Raw genomic sequence first — 16927 nt, forward strand, 5'->3', positions numbered from 1 at the left:
CATACTTGGCAATGCCCATCTTGCTCCTTCCCCATTGGCTGCTGCACAGAAAGCCCAGAGTGACCCGGATGTGTAACCGGGGCCTGTGTTTTCTGACGGCTGCCTCCTTCCTGTAGCCCGGTTGAGGAAGTGAATTTCGCTGACAGGGCTGGGTTCAGTGAGGGAGAGGCGAACAAAACATCTTCTGCGGGGGACTATAAAACAACATAACAAGGAAGATACGCAACGAGTGATTTGTTGAACCACAGTGAAGTTAAGGTTTATAGTCGTCGGTGAAATCGCGCTCCCCTGTCCCGCTGAGACCGCCGCAGACATGGTAAGGGCCGCGGTGGAGTTGGAGGAGATCGGGACGGGGTGAGGAGGTTTTGGTGGGGGCTGCTGCTAACGGCTAGAGATGCTAAGCTAGGCTAAGGCTATCTGCAGGTGCGTGGGTGGTAACCCGAGGGAGGGGCAGGGCATCCGAGTGTATAAACCGACACACATTTAAGTTGCTGTGGCGGTTAAACTTCCCCTTAGCGAGCAAGCTCCGTCGCTAAACTAGCATCTGCTTATCCCAGCAGGTCGGCTATTAGCTAGCAGGTAGCCAAGCTAGACGTCCCGTAGGCGTACAGTTAGCACAGGATGTTTTGAGTTTGACTCAAGACCGTGTGTGGTATTAGTGAACAGTCTTAATATATGGTGTGCAACCCTCCCCATCCCCCACACCCCGCTCTAACACACACACACACACACACGCACGCACGCACACATATACAGTCGTCCTGTCGTGCACCTCACACGCACACACAGGCTAATATAGTCAAGCGCCGGGTTGCCTGTAGCTAAAATAAGACCGCTTGCTCCTCCTATTCCTAACCACGACAAGCTGTCAAGCTCCTCTCTCAAGGGTTTCCTGCGAGTCTGATCATAACTTTTCCAAAATTGAATCGGGGAAATGTTCAACTCTGACATTGTCTTTTAATCAAACCAGCACTTTTTATTTGCTCATTCCATGTATTAGAGTATTTTTCCATCCAATCAGTTTACACCGTAACCGACTAAACTAACGTTTTAAACTTGAGCTATTTGAACACAATGAAACACTATTTTGTCCAGTAAATGCTAAATAGTCTTCTGCCTGACTTTGGCAGAGCAGCTGTTTTTTCTCCCCAGTCGCCACATCTCATCAGCCTCACCTCATCCATTCATTCTGCTGGCGGAGCGTCTCTGCCTCCCCTGACCCCGAGGGTTGTTGGTCTGAGCTGGTGTTTACACAGAGACGGGATCACGGGTAAACACTGTGTCGAGGAGCGCAGGTGTCTGATGGTGCCGGCTGATTCATCGGCTGAGAGGGAAAGAGAGAGTTCAAGATAATGCAAAAGGCAGGAAATGGCACCAGAGACGTTTCCTGGAGGTTTCTGTTATTTTCAGGGTCTTCCTTTTGGAAAATGTTTATGGAAAAGGGGGTTCTCTACTTTATAATATGTCACTGACCAGCAAGCAGTTGAATGGGTACACTCGTTTGCTCAAAAGAGTCCCTTCATTAACACACCAAGATGGAAAGTTTTGTCAAACAAATAATGTAGCAGGGTGAAAAACTATTTCTATTTGATTCCGTCATATAATTGCTGTGCTTTTTATACTGATTGGGAAGTTTGTTTTGAAAGTTGTCAGAAATTAAGTTGGTCTATGTTGGTGGATGGTTACACAACACTGAAGTTAACCCAAAGTCAGGTACTGTACAATGTTGTAATTGCAGTATTAGTGACTTTTATGTCACTTATAAGTGCTGAGATTAAAATGAATGGACCATAGACCCTTTAGCTTAAGAATGGGGTTGTCCCTCTAGTATTTCTCAACTTCCTTCATCTTTTTTCACATTCCGCAGAGTTTCGTGTTGTGGCTGGTCCGTCCTCCCCTGCTGCTCACTACATATTTAAGGGCGAGAAACAAACCCCCCGGTGGAAGTTCATGCTAAGCAGCAGTCCCTTCTGTGTCCTCTATTGCTGTCATTCCGAAAAAGTTAATTTAGTTTTAATTGACTTCCCTTTGTCAAGAAAAGGGAAATATTCTCTATTACGTTTATCTTAAAGCGGCTCAACAAGAGAGTCAAAGAGAAGACTTTTCAAATGAATGTTTCCTCCTGGGTAAATCGTATGTTTATCTGCAAGATAAGCTGACGTAGTCAGTGTTTGACATTTAAATAGTGATCGGTTGGTTACCGATGCGTTTGCTTGGCTGTCATTATCAGCTATATCAGATGTTCAGGTAGCGATGTCAGGAGCGGGTCTGGTGTGTTATGTCATGTTTAACCAGTTGCCTGTGGGGGAAACTAATGCCATTTAAACGGCCATTGGTTCAGTTCATGTATTCTGCCATGAATCAACAAGAGATTGAATCAGAGACTGGTACCCGTGTCAATGTTTGTGCAGGCTCGGATCTCCCAGACAGGGAAGTTGTCAATAGAACTTAAGTAACGCACTAAAACATCACACGTATTGAAATTGAAGAGCTTTGTGCAGCAAGAAAACAAAAACCATGCGTTCTAGGAGCATGATCTGTATTGTAAAGGTATATTTTTGACTACTTGACTCCAAATAAATTCAAAAGAATTGTTTATTTTAAACATGAGGTTTTGGTCTCAATCGCTAGTTTCACGTCTTCTTCAATACAGCATGATGTCCGTTAAGTCACGGCGTCGTTCGCTGACCTCACTTATCTGGATGTGGTCCGAGGAGCCACATGTTACTTAGTTTTTCTGCGCTGTGAATTCTTCATTCTCTTCCAGCTTTGTAGACTGAACAGCACTCATGATTTGTCATGTGAGAATTTACAGAGCAGAAAGCTGATTCTGTGTGTCGTCTCACTGTGCGAGCAGAGCCGTTTTGCCTGCGAGGGTGTGGATATTTTCCTCCACAGCAGCTCCCCTCGTACCCTCATACAGAATGTAGCACGCCTTACATCATTGTACTGTTTTGGAGATGGGATGAAGATTTCCGTTCATTTATTTATTTTTTTATAATAGAAAACATACCAAAACTCAGTCCCTAACCAATACCTGCATATAATTCCTCCATAACACAACTGCAGAGTTCACATTAATCTACAGCCTGCTGCAAAGCGGTTGAGTGTAAGTATTGATATAACCTCCTTATTAGCATAGCAGGGCGTTTACCTTTTTTTTTCTTCCTTTAAACAATGGCCAGACGCCTTGTTATTAACAGTGAAGCAGGTTTTGTGCATTGTATGCAGGCCTCTAAGAGAGAACCTCCTGAATGCGCTTACAAAGAAAGCAATGGGGTAAAAAATCCCCAGACCTCATTCTTGGTGACAACCCATTTCCGAATTTATGTGTGGATATTGTGAAGCTTCAGAAGTCCGAGCTTTCTCCGGGAGTGTTTACTTGTTGAGCTGCAGAGGAGGGACAGCAACTGAAAGAGGACATTCTGTACAAAAACAAAGTTATAAGTCGATGTGAATAACAGACTGCTGCCTCATAATACTCTGAAGACAAAACGACACCTCGGGGGCCGCTGCACGAGTGTTGTTGTGGCGGCAGGAAGATTCCGGATTTGAACAAAACCTCCTTAATCCTCAGCATGAACATATTGGCTCCTAAATGGTGGAATGAGCTCCCCAATGACATCAGGACAGCAGAAAGTCTATAAAGCATCCAACGCAAACTTTAAAACACACCTACCGACTATATGCGGACCGGTAGCCCTTTAATAGCACTTAAGAGGACACTTATTGCACTTGGATTTTCTTTCTTGATTCTTGGTCTGAACACTTTTGGTTGAATGCACATCTTCAGCTAAATGTAAGGTAATATTACTGAAGTTCAAGTGAACTCAGTAATATTAGAGGTGTGGCAGTGTAATCTTCAGAGACCTTTTTGTCTTGATCTTGAATGATTTTACTCAAAGTTGCTTCAATTAGTCCTGTAAATATATATTAGTTTTTGCTACTCTGTTTTAATTTTTGCAACATTCAGGGATGCAAACGGCATGCTTTTCGGCGCCTCCTGCGTTTTTCACGTCAGTTTGGGTGACTTTGTGAATCGTGCAGATCTGAAGTTTTTTTCTGTCTGATTATATAATTTCATCAACAGTAATTTGCGCGCCAACAGCTGACCAACAATAAGGCAGGGCTCTCAAGTCTGTAGTCACACACCGCCGCCACACATCCGATTTCTCACGCTAAAAAACGTTGGTTCCTCTTCTACTTCTCTGTCAGTCGTAGCACCCGCATGTGTTTTCATCCCTGAACATTGTCGTGCTGGCCATTTATATAAATTAAAGATTAGAAATGAAAAAAAACATAGTGGAAGTTTTCAGGACATTACAATCAGTTTAACCAAATTTGGTGTTTTTGCTGTTGCCTTTTACTTCAGCTGTAACAAAACAGAACAAATGAATGGTCTTTTTTACTCATTTCACTAAATTCATTTTTGTGTATTATCAATTATTGAATAATCTTCAGCAGCTAGGACATGAGGAACTAACTATGTGCCTTTTAGAATCGACACCGATTCTGTTTAAAGAAAATGTCAGTGTTGTGGGGTTTATTTATTTAGTAGGAGTTTTACATCGTACATTGCTGTAACCGTTGTGTGAAACACGGTCGTATGGCAAACGACCATGTTTCGTGTAAAATAATACATTCGTGAATCATTAGATAAAACGTTCTCCTACCTTTTTTGTAAGTCATGGAGGTGTCCTGAAACTTTGCCTATTGAGCCATACCAGCAAAAAATGGAATATGACACAATTTATTCTTGAGGAAAGCTGCAGGGCTGTGAAGCTCTGACGTGGTGTATTAACTCTGATCTGATGGCAGTGTTACAGATGTTGTCTCCTTGTTCTCAGAATGACCAGCAGCTGGACTGTGCCCTGGACCTGATGAGGCGTCTGCCTCCTCAGCAGATTGAGAAGAACCTCAGTGACCTCATTGACCTGGTGAGCTACTGTCTTTGCTTTGTCCCCTCAGATGTCTTTATGGGAAACTGCAGACGGAGTTTTGATTAATTTTCTACCGTTTGGTAGAATAATTGTCTAGTACAGTTTTATTTGGTTTATACAGAAGTATAGAAATGTAGTATTTTTTTCATGTAGATCAGGGGTCGGCAACCTTTTTGTGACTGAGAGCTTTTTAAAATTAATTTTTCCTTGTTATGACAGTGTTTCCCACACAGACTAATTTGTGGCGGTGCGCCACAGATTCAACACCGCCCGCCACACATTACGTTTGGTGTATTTTTATTTTTTTAACGCTATTTAAATCCCGCAGCGTATTTGTTGAGCTGCATTTCCTTTCTCTGCTCTCCCTCCGTCTGTCACTCATGCGTCTCACCTACACACACACACACACACACACACACACACACACACACACACACACACACAGCCCCTCCCCCTCTGTCTGGCATGTCTTTTTTTTTTAGCAAGCCCCGCAAAATCTGTTGCTCTGGCAGAAGTTGCAGACTTTGAGCATGTAGGCTGTAACAACAAGTAGTATAGGGTGTGGAACGTGTACTACAGCTAGTATGTAAGCTGCAGTACACATATAGTAGTATGAAAAGTAGCAGAAACACAAGTTACCGATCATAAAATACTTTGTCACTTTGTTTACACACACACACATCCGCGCACACACACAATCGTCTTTCCCGCACCCAAATCTAATGTAGTACGAAGCATTTCTCTCTTTAATCAGGCCAAAGGAGTTTAGATGGAGAAGAACATGTAAGCCAACCAATCGACTAACAGACTAGAGGTAGTCTCCCCTACATGGTTTCATTTTCCCTGATAATTTGGTAATATTACGGTTTTCTAGTCAAATTTGGATTCATTACCAAACATAATTATGCAATTGGAACCCCTGCTATGAGTCAGTTGTGATATTTGGTTTCTGTCCTGCGACCGTTCTCCAGGTCTAAGGTCGGCTACATGCCTGCGGTTGGGTTGCACTAGTGTGGTTTTGATTTTAACATCTGACTAACTGAAGCTATATTAAGCATTTGATAGAACAAAAGTCTTAATCTGCAATGGAACACTTGAATAACTTTACATTTCTGCCTATAAATTTATAATTTCTTCCCTTACTAAATGTTTGTGTTTGGGGGGTAAAAAACAAATTTTAGAGCTGCGAGGCCTTCTAGCTGTGCCAGCTGAGTCTGACAAATTAAGCTCAATCAGACACAAATCAAATCACACTTTTATCCGTGTTTGCGTGACAACTTGTGTTGTGGGCACATGTGTTCCTTTCCACCCGGACCCCCAACTACTTCTCACCTTTAACCTCCCCCCACCCGGCATCGGCTCTCTCTTCAGCCGTTTCACCGTGTCCGCTTGTTAGTGAGTATTATCGCAGCTGTCAATCACCTTCACAGCCCGCCCCCTGCTCAAACTCTTCCTGGTGACTCTTAAATCACCTAAAAGGACCTCTTTCCCTCCTGTTAGTCCCCCCACTCCCACCTCCCTCCTGCCCTCGTCTCACCCGGTCTGGGCAGCCAGGTGTGTGTTCAAGGGTGCGGGGAGGGAACAATGCCTCCTTTGTGTATATACTCTGATGTAGGGGGATGAGAAGCAATTTGTACCACCATATCCTTTAGATATATTATGTTTCTCATTGATATTTCATTCCAGCTCCACTCGGTGAACTCGCATATTGAGCGGAGCTGGAATGTGAAAAGAAGACCTGAACTTCCAGTTCATTGTCGACCAAAACGAGAGGATTAAATACGGCTACTTTCGTTTTTGCCGTTTACTCTGTTCCTTCAGCCCTGAACTGAGAAGTGGGCTTCTCACACAGGAAGTCTGCGTTGGCACAAATTAGCTTGCTCTCAGACAAACGTGAGCCTTTCAAAAAACAATCTGGGAGCTGATTGTGTTACAAACGTGGCAGAAATTGACATGAAAGTATCGTTGGTGCGGAAAACAATGTGTTTCTCTCTGTGTTTGTGTCCAGGTGCCCAGTCTGTGTGAGGACCTCCTCTCATCTGTGGACCAGCCCTTGAAGATTGCCCGGGACAAGGTGGTGGGGAAAGACTATCTGCTCTGTGATTACAACCGAGACGGCGACTCCTACAGGTTAAGTTTAGGACTGCACTTCGGACATGGAACATAAAAATTACACCATGATCAGTTAAATCTGTCAAATAGAACAAACGCAGTGAATGAAACTCAGGTTTTCGTTGGCTTTTAATGGGTTATTTAATGTCCATTAATTCACCAGATCCCCGTGGAGTAACAAGTATGAGCCTCCCATTGAAGACGGTGCAATGCCTTCAGCTCGCCTGAGGAAACTCGAGGTCGAAGCCAACAACGCCTTTGACCAGTACAGAGACCTGTGAGTTCCAAGGAAGCCGCTGCACAGCAAGTCTTCTTAAGCGGTCAGCGTCGCCCTCTTGTGACCTCAGATGTATTTTCCAGGTACTTTGAGGGAGGCGTGTCCTCCGTGTACCTCTGGGACTTGGATCATGGCTTCGCCGGAGTCATTCTGATCAAGAAGGCCGGGGATGGATCCAAGAAGATCAAAGGCTGCTGGGACTCCATCCATGTGGTGGAAGTGCAGGTGAGAATCAGATGATATGAAATATCTTTGCATTGGAATTCGATCCCGTCCATTCTTTTTGTTTTCTTGGAGGAAAGAAGTCAAACACTGCCTCGTGCTCTCGTCTCATTGCTCGCCGTCTCTCTTGTTCGAGCAGGAGAAGTCCAGCGGTCGTACTGCTCACTACAAACTCACCTCCACCGTCATGCTGTGGCTCCAGACCACCAAGACCGGCTCCGGCACCATGAACCTGGGCGGCAGTCTCACCAGACAGGTACACGTCGGCCTAAACATGGAAGCAGCGCCGACACGGCCAGCCTCTGTCGTCATCCGCGGACTTAATTTGTCTCATTTTTTTTCACAGATGGAAAAAGACGAGACGGTCGGAGAGTCCTCACCCCACATCGCCAACATCGGCCGCCTTGTGGAAGTCAGTATACCAGCCTGCTTTTAAACCTTTTGACGGCCTTTGCACTGATTTGTTTCTTAAGAAAAGGTCTCCGACCAAATTGGTATTTAATAGTTACAAACATTATATTGTGACCTCTGTCTACACCACAAGTATTGTGGAGGCGAACTGAACTCATTTGAATTGGCAGTGAAAGAAGGGATGTGTGGTCCGGTAATCGGACAGTCCGGAAGAGGAGCAAGTCTTCAAACCAATAAATGATGCTGTTATTAAACAATAACACGACACACTGCTTTGGTATAATCTAGCTGGCTAGTATTGATCAACAAACATGCAATCCACAATTTCCTACATTGAAATCGGATGAAATACAGTTCATAGGGTTTACTGTTTATTCAAATGTATGACAGTTTTAAAGGATGTAGTTGTGGTGATGTTGAGTTTGCATTGATGTCCCTGTGCATCAAATTCAGCACATTTCACACGCCTCCACATCTTCTCGGGGACGTAATTGTCTAAAAACGTTTTCGTTGATAACCCAAAAATTGAGGCGGATTTAAAGTTAAGAAGGTCTTGATTCACCTTGCAGGATATGGAGAACAAGATTCGCTCCACACTGAATGAAATCTACTTTGGGAAGACCAAGGACATCGTCAACGGGCTGAGGTAAATACTCCCCGAGTTGTTTGGATGACTTGCCACCTTCTCTCCTCTTCAGGAAACACCAGAAACGTGTTTTTCTCTCATCGTCTTACTGACAGAAGAGTCCCTTTACTTCTATTTCTCCATTTGTTGACTTGTCCCACAGCTACTCTTACATCTTTTGACATTTTGTCCTTTATTTTGTATTTGATATTTTACATCAAATACAAAATAAATATTTTATATATAAACCTACCTTTGGTTTCCCACTATTTGGTTTTTTCTTTTTCCTGTATTCACTCAGCCTCCTCCTCCCCTATGACCCTGTTTGTTTTTGGTTTTATTGCCATTCTTCTGTCCTCCTGTTTCCTCTCCTCTGTGCTGCAGATCTATTGAGTCTTTGCCCGATAACCAAAAGTACCGACAGCTCCAGAAGGAGCTGTCGCAGGTCCTCACCCAGCGTCAGATCTTCATTGACTAGGGTCAGAGGTACAACCTGGCATGCGTGTGTTTGCATTGAAAGTACATGAAGAACAATGTTTCTAACTCCTCACCGTCAGATCCTGCCCTGTACTTTTACGGCAAGGAAGATATTCATTTACCTACTACGTATGTTTATTTCCAAACCAAGTTGCTCACTTAAAGGACCAAAACTGGACGACTCCATATTGCCAACTATGATCAGTACATATTTGTTTCCAAGACTGTTTATGGACCTCAGTATGCAGAAATATTCAATAAGACCTTTTTTTAGAATAGATGAAAAATAATCATTTTCTAGTGCACGCCAACAACTGCATGCGTTTGCCTCAAACTGCATGCGTTCATCAGGAATTAGGCACGTCTGCAAAATCCCGATAAATCCAATTGAATTAGATATCTAGATTTGGGAGTTCAAGGGACGTGATACGTTTAGGCAATGGCCAATGGCAAGGTAGTACAACATGTAAACCATACTTTAGTGTTTCTTTTTAAAGTAAAATGTACAAACACGGACGGTTGGGTGGATAATACTTAATAATAAATATAAATTGTTGAGTATAAATCATACCCTTTATGCTAGTTATTTGAATTGCAATCAAACTTTTCTACTAAGATGGTTTACAACTGATCCAATTTTGATGTAAGGACGGAACCATAAGGTGCGTCATCAGATGGAGGAGAAGACCGCAATGAATGGGACTCGTTCAGCCTGTAAATAATTGGGCATCTCACAGGAGGACTTTCTGAGTGTGAGAGTGAGAAAGCACATCATTGTAACACTACCTGCTGCCTCTGACCATGTATTCAACATCCTCTGTTCAACAGAAGTATTGTCTTCAGAAGCTCACGTGGGTTTACGGTGTACTTTACCCACAGCGTGAGCATTCATAGCATCGATTACTCACTCCGGGATCGCGTGACCTCTTGAAGAGAACGTTGTTTTTTTGTGGCAGGCATCGACTGAATGGAAAACCCAAACACGGTGGAGTCTCAATGATTGGGAAAAGCATTTACAGACCGAAAAACATCAGTTTACAAACAATCGCTCAACTTTTGCGGTATAGTTAAGCTCTGATTTATCCAGTCGCTTTCTCCCTACACCAAACACTGATGGAGCTTTTGCATAAACGTTTGCATAAACCGGCTCACCCAAACAAGTCTGAAGTGTTATAAATTGTACGGTTTTAGATGTGCACATTTTGTGCGTTACTGCTCTACTCGTGTTTCTTTCGATGTGGTTATTTTGAAGATGGGGAGGATTTTGATTTCATTTTGCCACAATAAAATGCTCAGTGAATTATTTGTCTTTAAAATGACGGTTGTTCAACAAAGTAAATGATGAATCCCGCTACAAGAGAAGCACATGATTGAACTGCATGACATCTGATGACTAACTGTTGTTGTTTACATGCCTGACATTAATGAGTGCCGTGTGTACGCAGCTGGTGTGCGACGATCCGTCTTCTCTCCACGCAGGCGTTGGACTTTGCCGTCTATGTTGCTGCACTCTCGACCTCGGTGTTTGTGTCCCGCTAGAGAAACTCTGTCTCTCTCGCTATATATATTTTTCATTTTTTGTTCTACCCAGTTTGACCTTGTGTCTCTCCTCTTGTTTGTCTCCTCTCACACAGGAGTGTTCCCAATCTGGCCGACAAGTTAAAGCAGGAGGCTCTGAAGGTCGACCTGATGGAGGCACTCAAACGCAAACACACCAGCTAGAGTCGCTACTGTTTTGTTTTTTTGTTTCTTTCTTCTGTCTCTCTCTCTCTCTCTCACTCTCTCTCTCTCTCTCTCTCTGCCTCGTCTCCACCATCTTTTCTCTGTTTCTGTACTTCCTTCCTCACGCCTGTTTCTGTGCTGCACTTGTTTATTTGTGGGAAAACAAAAAAGGAGAAAATGCATAGCTTTTTATTTGTTTTGTTATTCTTCCATCTGGTTTTGTTTTCATGCATCTCATCTGCCATGAAGCCATTCACTCCCCCCCCCCCACCCCCCTGTCCCTCTCCTCTCTTTCTCTCTCCACATGTTATGGATATAATGAGATAGTATTACCACGGTTAATGATAATCTTACAGTGTGAGGGTCATTGTAGTAATAATCCCTGATGTTCTCGCGGTGTCCTTGCTCGGTTGATTTTTGCCGCGGCTCTTCCTCCCGCGTCGAGGAAACGGACACTGTGCTCTGGCAGGCTCGCCGGGTTCGTCATTATTATGTACATCAAATTTATTTCAAGCACCTACTTTTGTCTACAACCCCCCCACCCCCCCCATGATATATTTGTATAAAATGATTACCGTTGGTGTATAATGTGCAATCTTCTGGTTAAACAGTGTAACCACGAGGGCGGCCTTCGGTTTGCGTTAAAAGCTTTTTACTCTTTATTCCACTCTGTCCACATGCATGTGAGCCAGTGTGGGGATGCAGTGAGTGGAAATGTGAACTTATAAAACACGGGGATGGACTGTTATGATCTCTGCCCCAAGGCCCCTACACTGTGTATAACATGACATGCATCCCCTCTGTTCAGCTTAATCCACTTTTCTCTCCTACCTATTACGTCTTTGTTGGGGGTCACAGTTCGTCATTGTGTCTCAGTGGAAACCTTTGTCTTGTTTCCATTTTGGAGGGGAATCTTTTTGTTGTATTTTTGTTTTTATTTTGTAAAGCTTATGATTCATATTGTATTAGAGCCTCCAGCAACAATAAAAACAGTAAAAAGCTGCCCCTATTTGTTTGCTCATGTTTTTTTGAGATAAGGCACAGTACATTTATCCACTGTAATATGAATGCATGCCTAGTGGTTGTAAAACATTTTTCATATATTGTGGTATTGCTACTTTAAAGATCTGAGTACTTTCTTCACCACTTAATAGATACTGTACATTGAATAATTGTAAGGTGGTGCTATTAAAACAATTGAAATGGGGAAAAGGTTAAAAAAGAGAACCGCCTATGAATTGACCACATTGGGCTGTAGCTTTGATGGATATTTCTGTTTAGTCACATCACTATAAATTATAGTATCTGACAACTGTGACTAATCCACATGCTAATGCCGACTACTCAATGTTTTATCAGTGATTTTTTTCCCCCCTACAATAAGTCCAGATGTAGGGCGCACGGACAAACTAGAAGATTTTCAATAGAGTTGAAGAGCCTCTCATTCATTCCACCCAACGTCTTCATGGAAATACTGTAGAGGCGAAGAGAACTACAGAGACTTCTGCTGGACGAAGGATTCTCCGGCTGCGAGACTCCGGTTTGTCCACAAGGGGTCAGTGTGCGCACATCGAGTTTCACCCGCTTTATCGCAGACGTTATTCGTCTGTCTAAACGCAGTTATGTTTTGTACTCCACCTGTATCTTGCTCATATATATATGTGGTATATATAATTTTAATATTTATATTTTTTACAGCTCCCATTTTTCGATGTGATGACAAAAAATGACAGGAATTTGTGTACTAAGTTTAAATGGTCTTTTCTACGATTTCTAAACACTGGTGAAAAAAAACCTCTCCAGCCTCATCGTGTTGTGTTAAAACATTATTCGCCTTCTGTTTGAGGAATGTCCGCCTGTTAATGAGTAAACCCTTTGGGAGAGGTGGTAGATATGAGATCACATCGGTACTGATGGTGGTGGTTGTGTGTGAGACCACGCTGCTCTCCCTTTGCCAACACTTTGCAGTGTTGTTTTCAAAACTTCAATAAAACCACATTATGAACATATTACACTGGAAGTGTATACAGCTGCATTGTTCTAATACGGCAAGGAATAAGCTAATAAACACAATTTTGTCAAGTAAAATAAATACAATGTCGAGTAAAATACACGAAAGAAGCTTTTAGGAAGTTACAATTTAGGGGTAACTTGTCAATTCTTTAGTCCCTAAGGAGCTGTTTCTCTCTCACGTACGCACGCACGCACGCACACGCACTCACAGAGGGGTTTATGATAATGAAACTGGCGGCGCAGGGGGAGCTGGAGCCATTTTCACCACTCGAGCGGAGTTGCTGTGACCGAGCGGAGCTGCTGCTGCTGCCGGCGTGCGAGCGAGCGAGTGAGAGCGAGCGAGCCGCTCCGGACCGGGTCACCGCGGCTTCACCTCTTCCAAACAACCGCAGTGGCCGCAGAGAAGTGCGCCCGCTGAGAGCATGGCTCCTCTGCAACAAAGGGAAACTCACAGGCGGGAAGTTTGAAGGAATACGGAGCTGCGAGAGAGCGAGAGAGAGAGAGATTCCCACCCGGGGGACCCGGTGGAACACAGAACTGAGGAGCGATGCACTTCGCTAAATGGGATTTGTTGTGGATTCTCTTGTGGTGTAAACTGGTTCCGCCGGTGCGTTCTTACGCCGTTCACATCGGCGAGGATGCGGGGCCGAGGACGGTGGTGGCCGGCGCGCAGCGGGGCGCGCGGTGCGCTCTGGATCAGGTACTCGCTCCCAAATTCACGGAGCGGTTTCTGGGGACGGACGCAGCGGCGGGCGTTGTGTTCGTGTCGGACTCCGTAAAGTGCGCCTCGCTGCGCGCCAACCCGTTCGCCGTGTACACCGTGGCCGACTGCACGGACTCCGGCTACAGGCATCTCCTCACCAGCCAGTACGACGTGCATGTCCACGGTAGGAACTGTTCAAACAAGCGTAAAAGAAAACCTCAGTGGGACATGGAGGTGCTCAGTTTGTTTGGTGGCACCCGCGGCCACCAACGCGCGCAGTGCCACCGAGCCGGCTCTGCTTTATTTGCAGTGGAGGGTTTGCTGCCAGGAGCCCCGATCCGCTGCAAAGTCTCCAACAGTCGGGACTTTTACTTCTCCGAGGGGGACTTGTTTGTGTCTCAGACGCTGTGCTGGAGGCAGGACACGCTGCTGGAGCTGGACTTGCTCTGCGATGTGCTCTCGGGAGAGGGACCGAGCGCTAAACTGCACCCCGTCTCTGTCCATTGGCGTGTGGGACAGGGCCCCTTCAGGCAGGGCCACCTTGGCAAGCTGATGGAAAAGGCAGCTCTGTCTGACTCGGGGATTGTGAGCAGGAGGAAGAGGAGAAGCATCAACAGCAGCCCCCAGTTTCAACCCCCGATGTACCAAGTATCCGTGGCGGAGAATCAGCCTTCCGGAACTTCGGTTGTTGTTCTGAAAGCAGTGGATGGCGACGAGGGGGAGGCAGGCAGGCTGGAGTATTTTATAGAAGCCCTCTTTGACAGCCGCTCAAACAATCTCTTCGCCGTGGACCCTGCCAACGGCTACGTGTCCACGGTAGAGGTGCTCGACCGGGAGACTAAAGACACCCACGTGTTCCGTGTGACCGCGGTTGACCACGGCGTGCCTCGGCGCACCGCCATGGCCACCCTCACTATCACAGTCAGAGACACCAATGATCACGACCCCGTGTTTGAGCAGCAGGACTACAAGGAGAGCATCAGGGAGAATCTAGAAATAAGCTACGAGGTGTTAACTGTGAGGGCCACGGACGGGGACGCGCCTGTAAACGGGAACATCCTTTACCGCATTGTCAACACCAACGGGTCCAACGATGTCTTTGAGATCGATTCGAGGTCCGGGGTAATCCGCACCAGAGGCCTGGTAGACAGAGAGGAGGTGGAAGCCTATATGCTGCTGGTCGAGGCCAATGACCAAGGTCGTGACCCCGGGCCCCGCAGCGCCACAGCTACTGTTCACATTGTGGTTGAGGATGACAATGATAATGCTCCCCAGTTCAGTGAGAAACGCTACGTGGTCCAGGTGCCAGAGGACATGACCCCTAACACGGAGATCCTGCAGGTCACGGCCACAGACAGGGACAGAGGGAGCAATGCCGTCGTTCACTTCAGCATCATGAGCGGAAACACCAGGGGACAGTTTTACATCGATGCTCAGACAGGTAACATGGACCTGGTGAGTCACCTGGATTACGAGGCGAACAAAGAATACACTCTAAGGATCCGGGCTCAGGACGGGGGACGCCCCCCGCTCTCCAACATCAGTGGCCTGGTTACTGTGCAGGTGCTCGATGTGAATGACAACGCCCCCATTTTCGTCAGCACTCCGTTCCAGGCCACCGTGCTGGAGAACGTGCCGCCGGGCTACTCCATCATCCACATCCAAGCCGTGGATGCCGACTCGGGGAACAACTCCAGGCTGGAGTATCGGCTCACTGAAACCACACCAAACTTCCCCTTCACCATCAACAACAGCACAGGGTGGCTTGTGGTGGCGTCCGAGCTGGACAGGGAGAGCGTCGACTTTTACAACTTTGGAGTGGAGGCCCGAGACCACGGCTACCCGGTAATGTCCTCTTCTGCCAGCATCAGCATGACTATTCTAGATGTCAACGACAACAACCCGGAGTTCACTCAGAAGGGGTACTACATGCGACTCAACGAGGATGCGGTCGTGGGGACCAGCGTGGTGACTGTGTCGGCTGTGGACCAGGACATCAACAGCGTGGTGACTTACCAGATATCCAGCGGAAACACCCGCAACAGATTCTCCATCACGAGTCAGAGTGGAGGGGGCCTCATCACGCTGGCGCTGCCTTTGGACTACAAGCTGGAACGCCAGTATGTCCTCACTGTCACCGCGAGCGATGGCACCCGCCTCGACAACGCCAAAGTGTTCGTCAACGTCACCGATGCCAACACTCACCGCCCTGTGTTTCAGAGCTCTCATTACACCGTCAACATCAACGAGGACAGGCCTGTCGGCACCACCGTTGTGTTGATAAGTGCCACGGATGAAGATACGGGCGAGAACGCCCGCATCACCTACTACATGGATGACAGCATCCCTCAGTTCGACATCGACCCGGACACGGGAGCTGTCACCACGCGGATGGAGCTGGACTACGAGGACCAGGTGTCCTACACGCTAGCCATCACCGCTCGAGATAACGGCATTCCGCAGAAGTCCGACACCACCTACCTGGAGATACTGGTCAACGACGTCAATGACAACTCCCCCCGCTTCCTGCGAGACCACTACGTGGGCTCCGTCATGGAGGATGTGCCGGTGTTCACCAGCGTGGTCCAGGTCTCCGCCATCGACAGAGACTCCGGGCTCAATGGCCGCGTCTTCTACACCTTCCAGGGCGGAGAGGATGGCGAGGGAGACTTCATAATTGAATCCACCTCCGGCATCGTCCGCACGCTGCGCAGGTTAGACAGGGAGAACGTGCCCGTTTACACCCTGCAGGCGTTCGCTGTGGATAAAGGGGTTCCCGCCTTGAGAACCGCAGTTAACATCCAAGTAACAATCTTGGATGTGAATGACAACCCACCCGTCTTTGAGAAAGATGAGTTCGACATCATGGTGGAGGAGAACTCCCCCATAGGCATTGTGGTTGCACACATATTAGCCACAGATCCGGACGAAGGCAGCAACGCACAGATTATGTACCAGATAGTGGAGGGGAACATCCCAGAGGTGTTCCAGCTGGACATCTTCTCTGGAGAACTGACCGCATTGACTGACCTGGACTATGAGACAAGATCTGAGTATGTAATTGTGGTCCAGGCCACCTCTGCGCCTCTGGTCAGCCGCGCCACAGTTCACGTGAAACTTGTCGACAAGAACGACAACGTTCCCATGCTGAAAAACTTCCAGATCATCTTCAACAACTACGTGACGGACAAATCCAGCAGCTTCCCCACCGGAGTGATTGGACGCATCCCCGCACACGACCCCGACGTCTCGGACCAGCTTCACTACAGCTTTGAGGTGGGGAACGAGCTCAAGTTGGTCCTCTTGAACCAAAGCACGGGGGAGATCCAGTTGAGCCCGGCCCTGGACAACAACCGGCCCCTGGAGGCCTTCATGAGGATCTCAGTGACAGGTGAGACTGTTGGATTACTCTGTTATTGCTCCAC

At 46.4% G+C, this 16927-nt stretch overlaps 2 protein-coding genes across 5 annotated transcripts in view; both read left to right on the forward strand.

Annotated features, from left to right (window-relative positions):
- Positions 1–11: 11 nt before the first annotated feature.
- Positions 12–11789, forward strand: capzb (capping actin protein of muscle Z-line subunit beta). Of its 3 annotated transcripts, none has more exons than XM_040203525.2 (10): positions 25–316; positions 4848–4937; positions 6949–7070; positions 7216–7329; positions 7413–7554; positions 7691–7807; positions 7898–7963; positions 8532–8608; positions 8972–9073; positions 10699–11789. In XM_040203525.2, exons 1-9 carry the CDS (start codon positions 314–316, stop codon positions 9063–9065), a joined length of 825 nt encoding a protein of 274 aa, XP_040059459.1. In that variant the 5' UTR covers positions 25–313; the 3' UTR covers positions 9066–9073; positions 10699–11789. The 3 variants fall into 3 exon arrangements, with proteins under 3 accessions (XP_040059460.1, XP_040059459.1, XP_077948173.1); XM_078092047.1 differs by having other exon boundaries at positions 8972–9066; XM_040203526.2 differs by lacking the exon at positions 8972–9073 and having other exon boundaries at positions 12–316.
- A 1239-nt stretch (positions 11790–13028) lies between these two features.
- The window catches only part of celsr2 (cadherin, EGF LAG seven-pass G-type receptor 2), a 49281-nt gene continuing 45382 nt past the window's right edge, over positions 13029–16927 (forward strand). For both annotated transcript variants that reach the window (XM_040203514.2, XM_040203515.2), the window contains exon 1: positions 13029–16893. In XM_040203514.2, the coding sequence (XP_040059448.2) occupies positions 13347–16893 (3547 nt within the window). In that variant the 5' untranslated portion in view covers positions 13029–13346. The remainder of the gene's footprint in view (positions 16894–16927) is intronic.

Source organism: Gasterosteus aculeatus, chromosome 17 (genome assembly GCF_964276395.1).
Source record: "Gasterosteus aculeatus chromosome 17, fGasAcu3.hap1.1, whole genome shotgun sequence".
NCBI classification, from domain to species: domain Eukaryota; kingdom Metazoa; phylum Chordata; class Actinopteri; order Perciformes; family Gasterosteidae; genus Gasterosteus; species Gasterosteus aculeatus.

Coding starts and splice junctions, on each gene's coding strand:
- capzb (XM_040203525.2), top strand. Junction 7,071..7,215: donor CGAGACGGCGACTCCTACAG/GTTAAGTTTAGG, acceptor TTAATTCACCAG/ATCCCCGTGGAGTAACAAGT. Junction 8,609..8,971: donor GACATCGTCAACGGGCTGAG/GTAAATACTCCC, acceptor TCTGTGCTGCAG/ATCTATTGAGTCTTTGCCCG.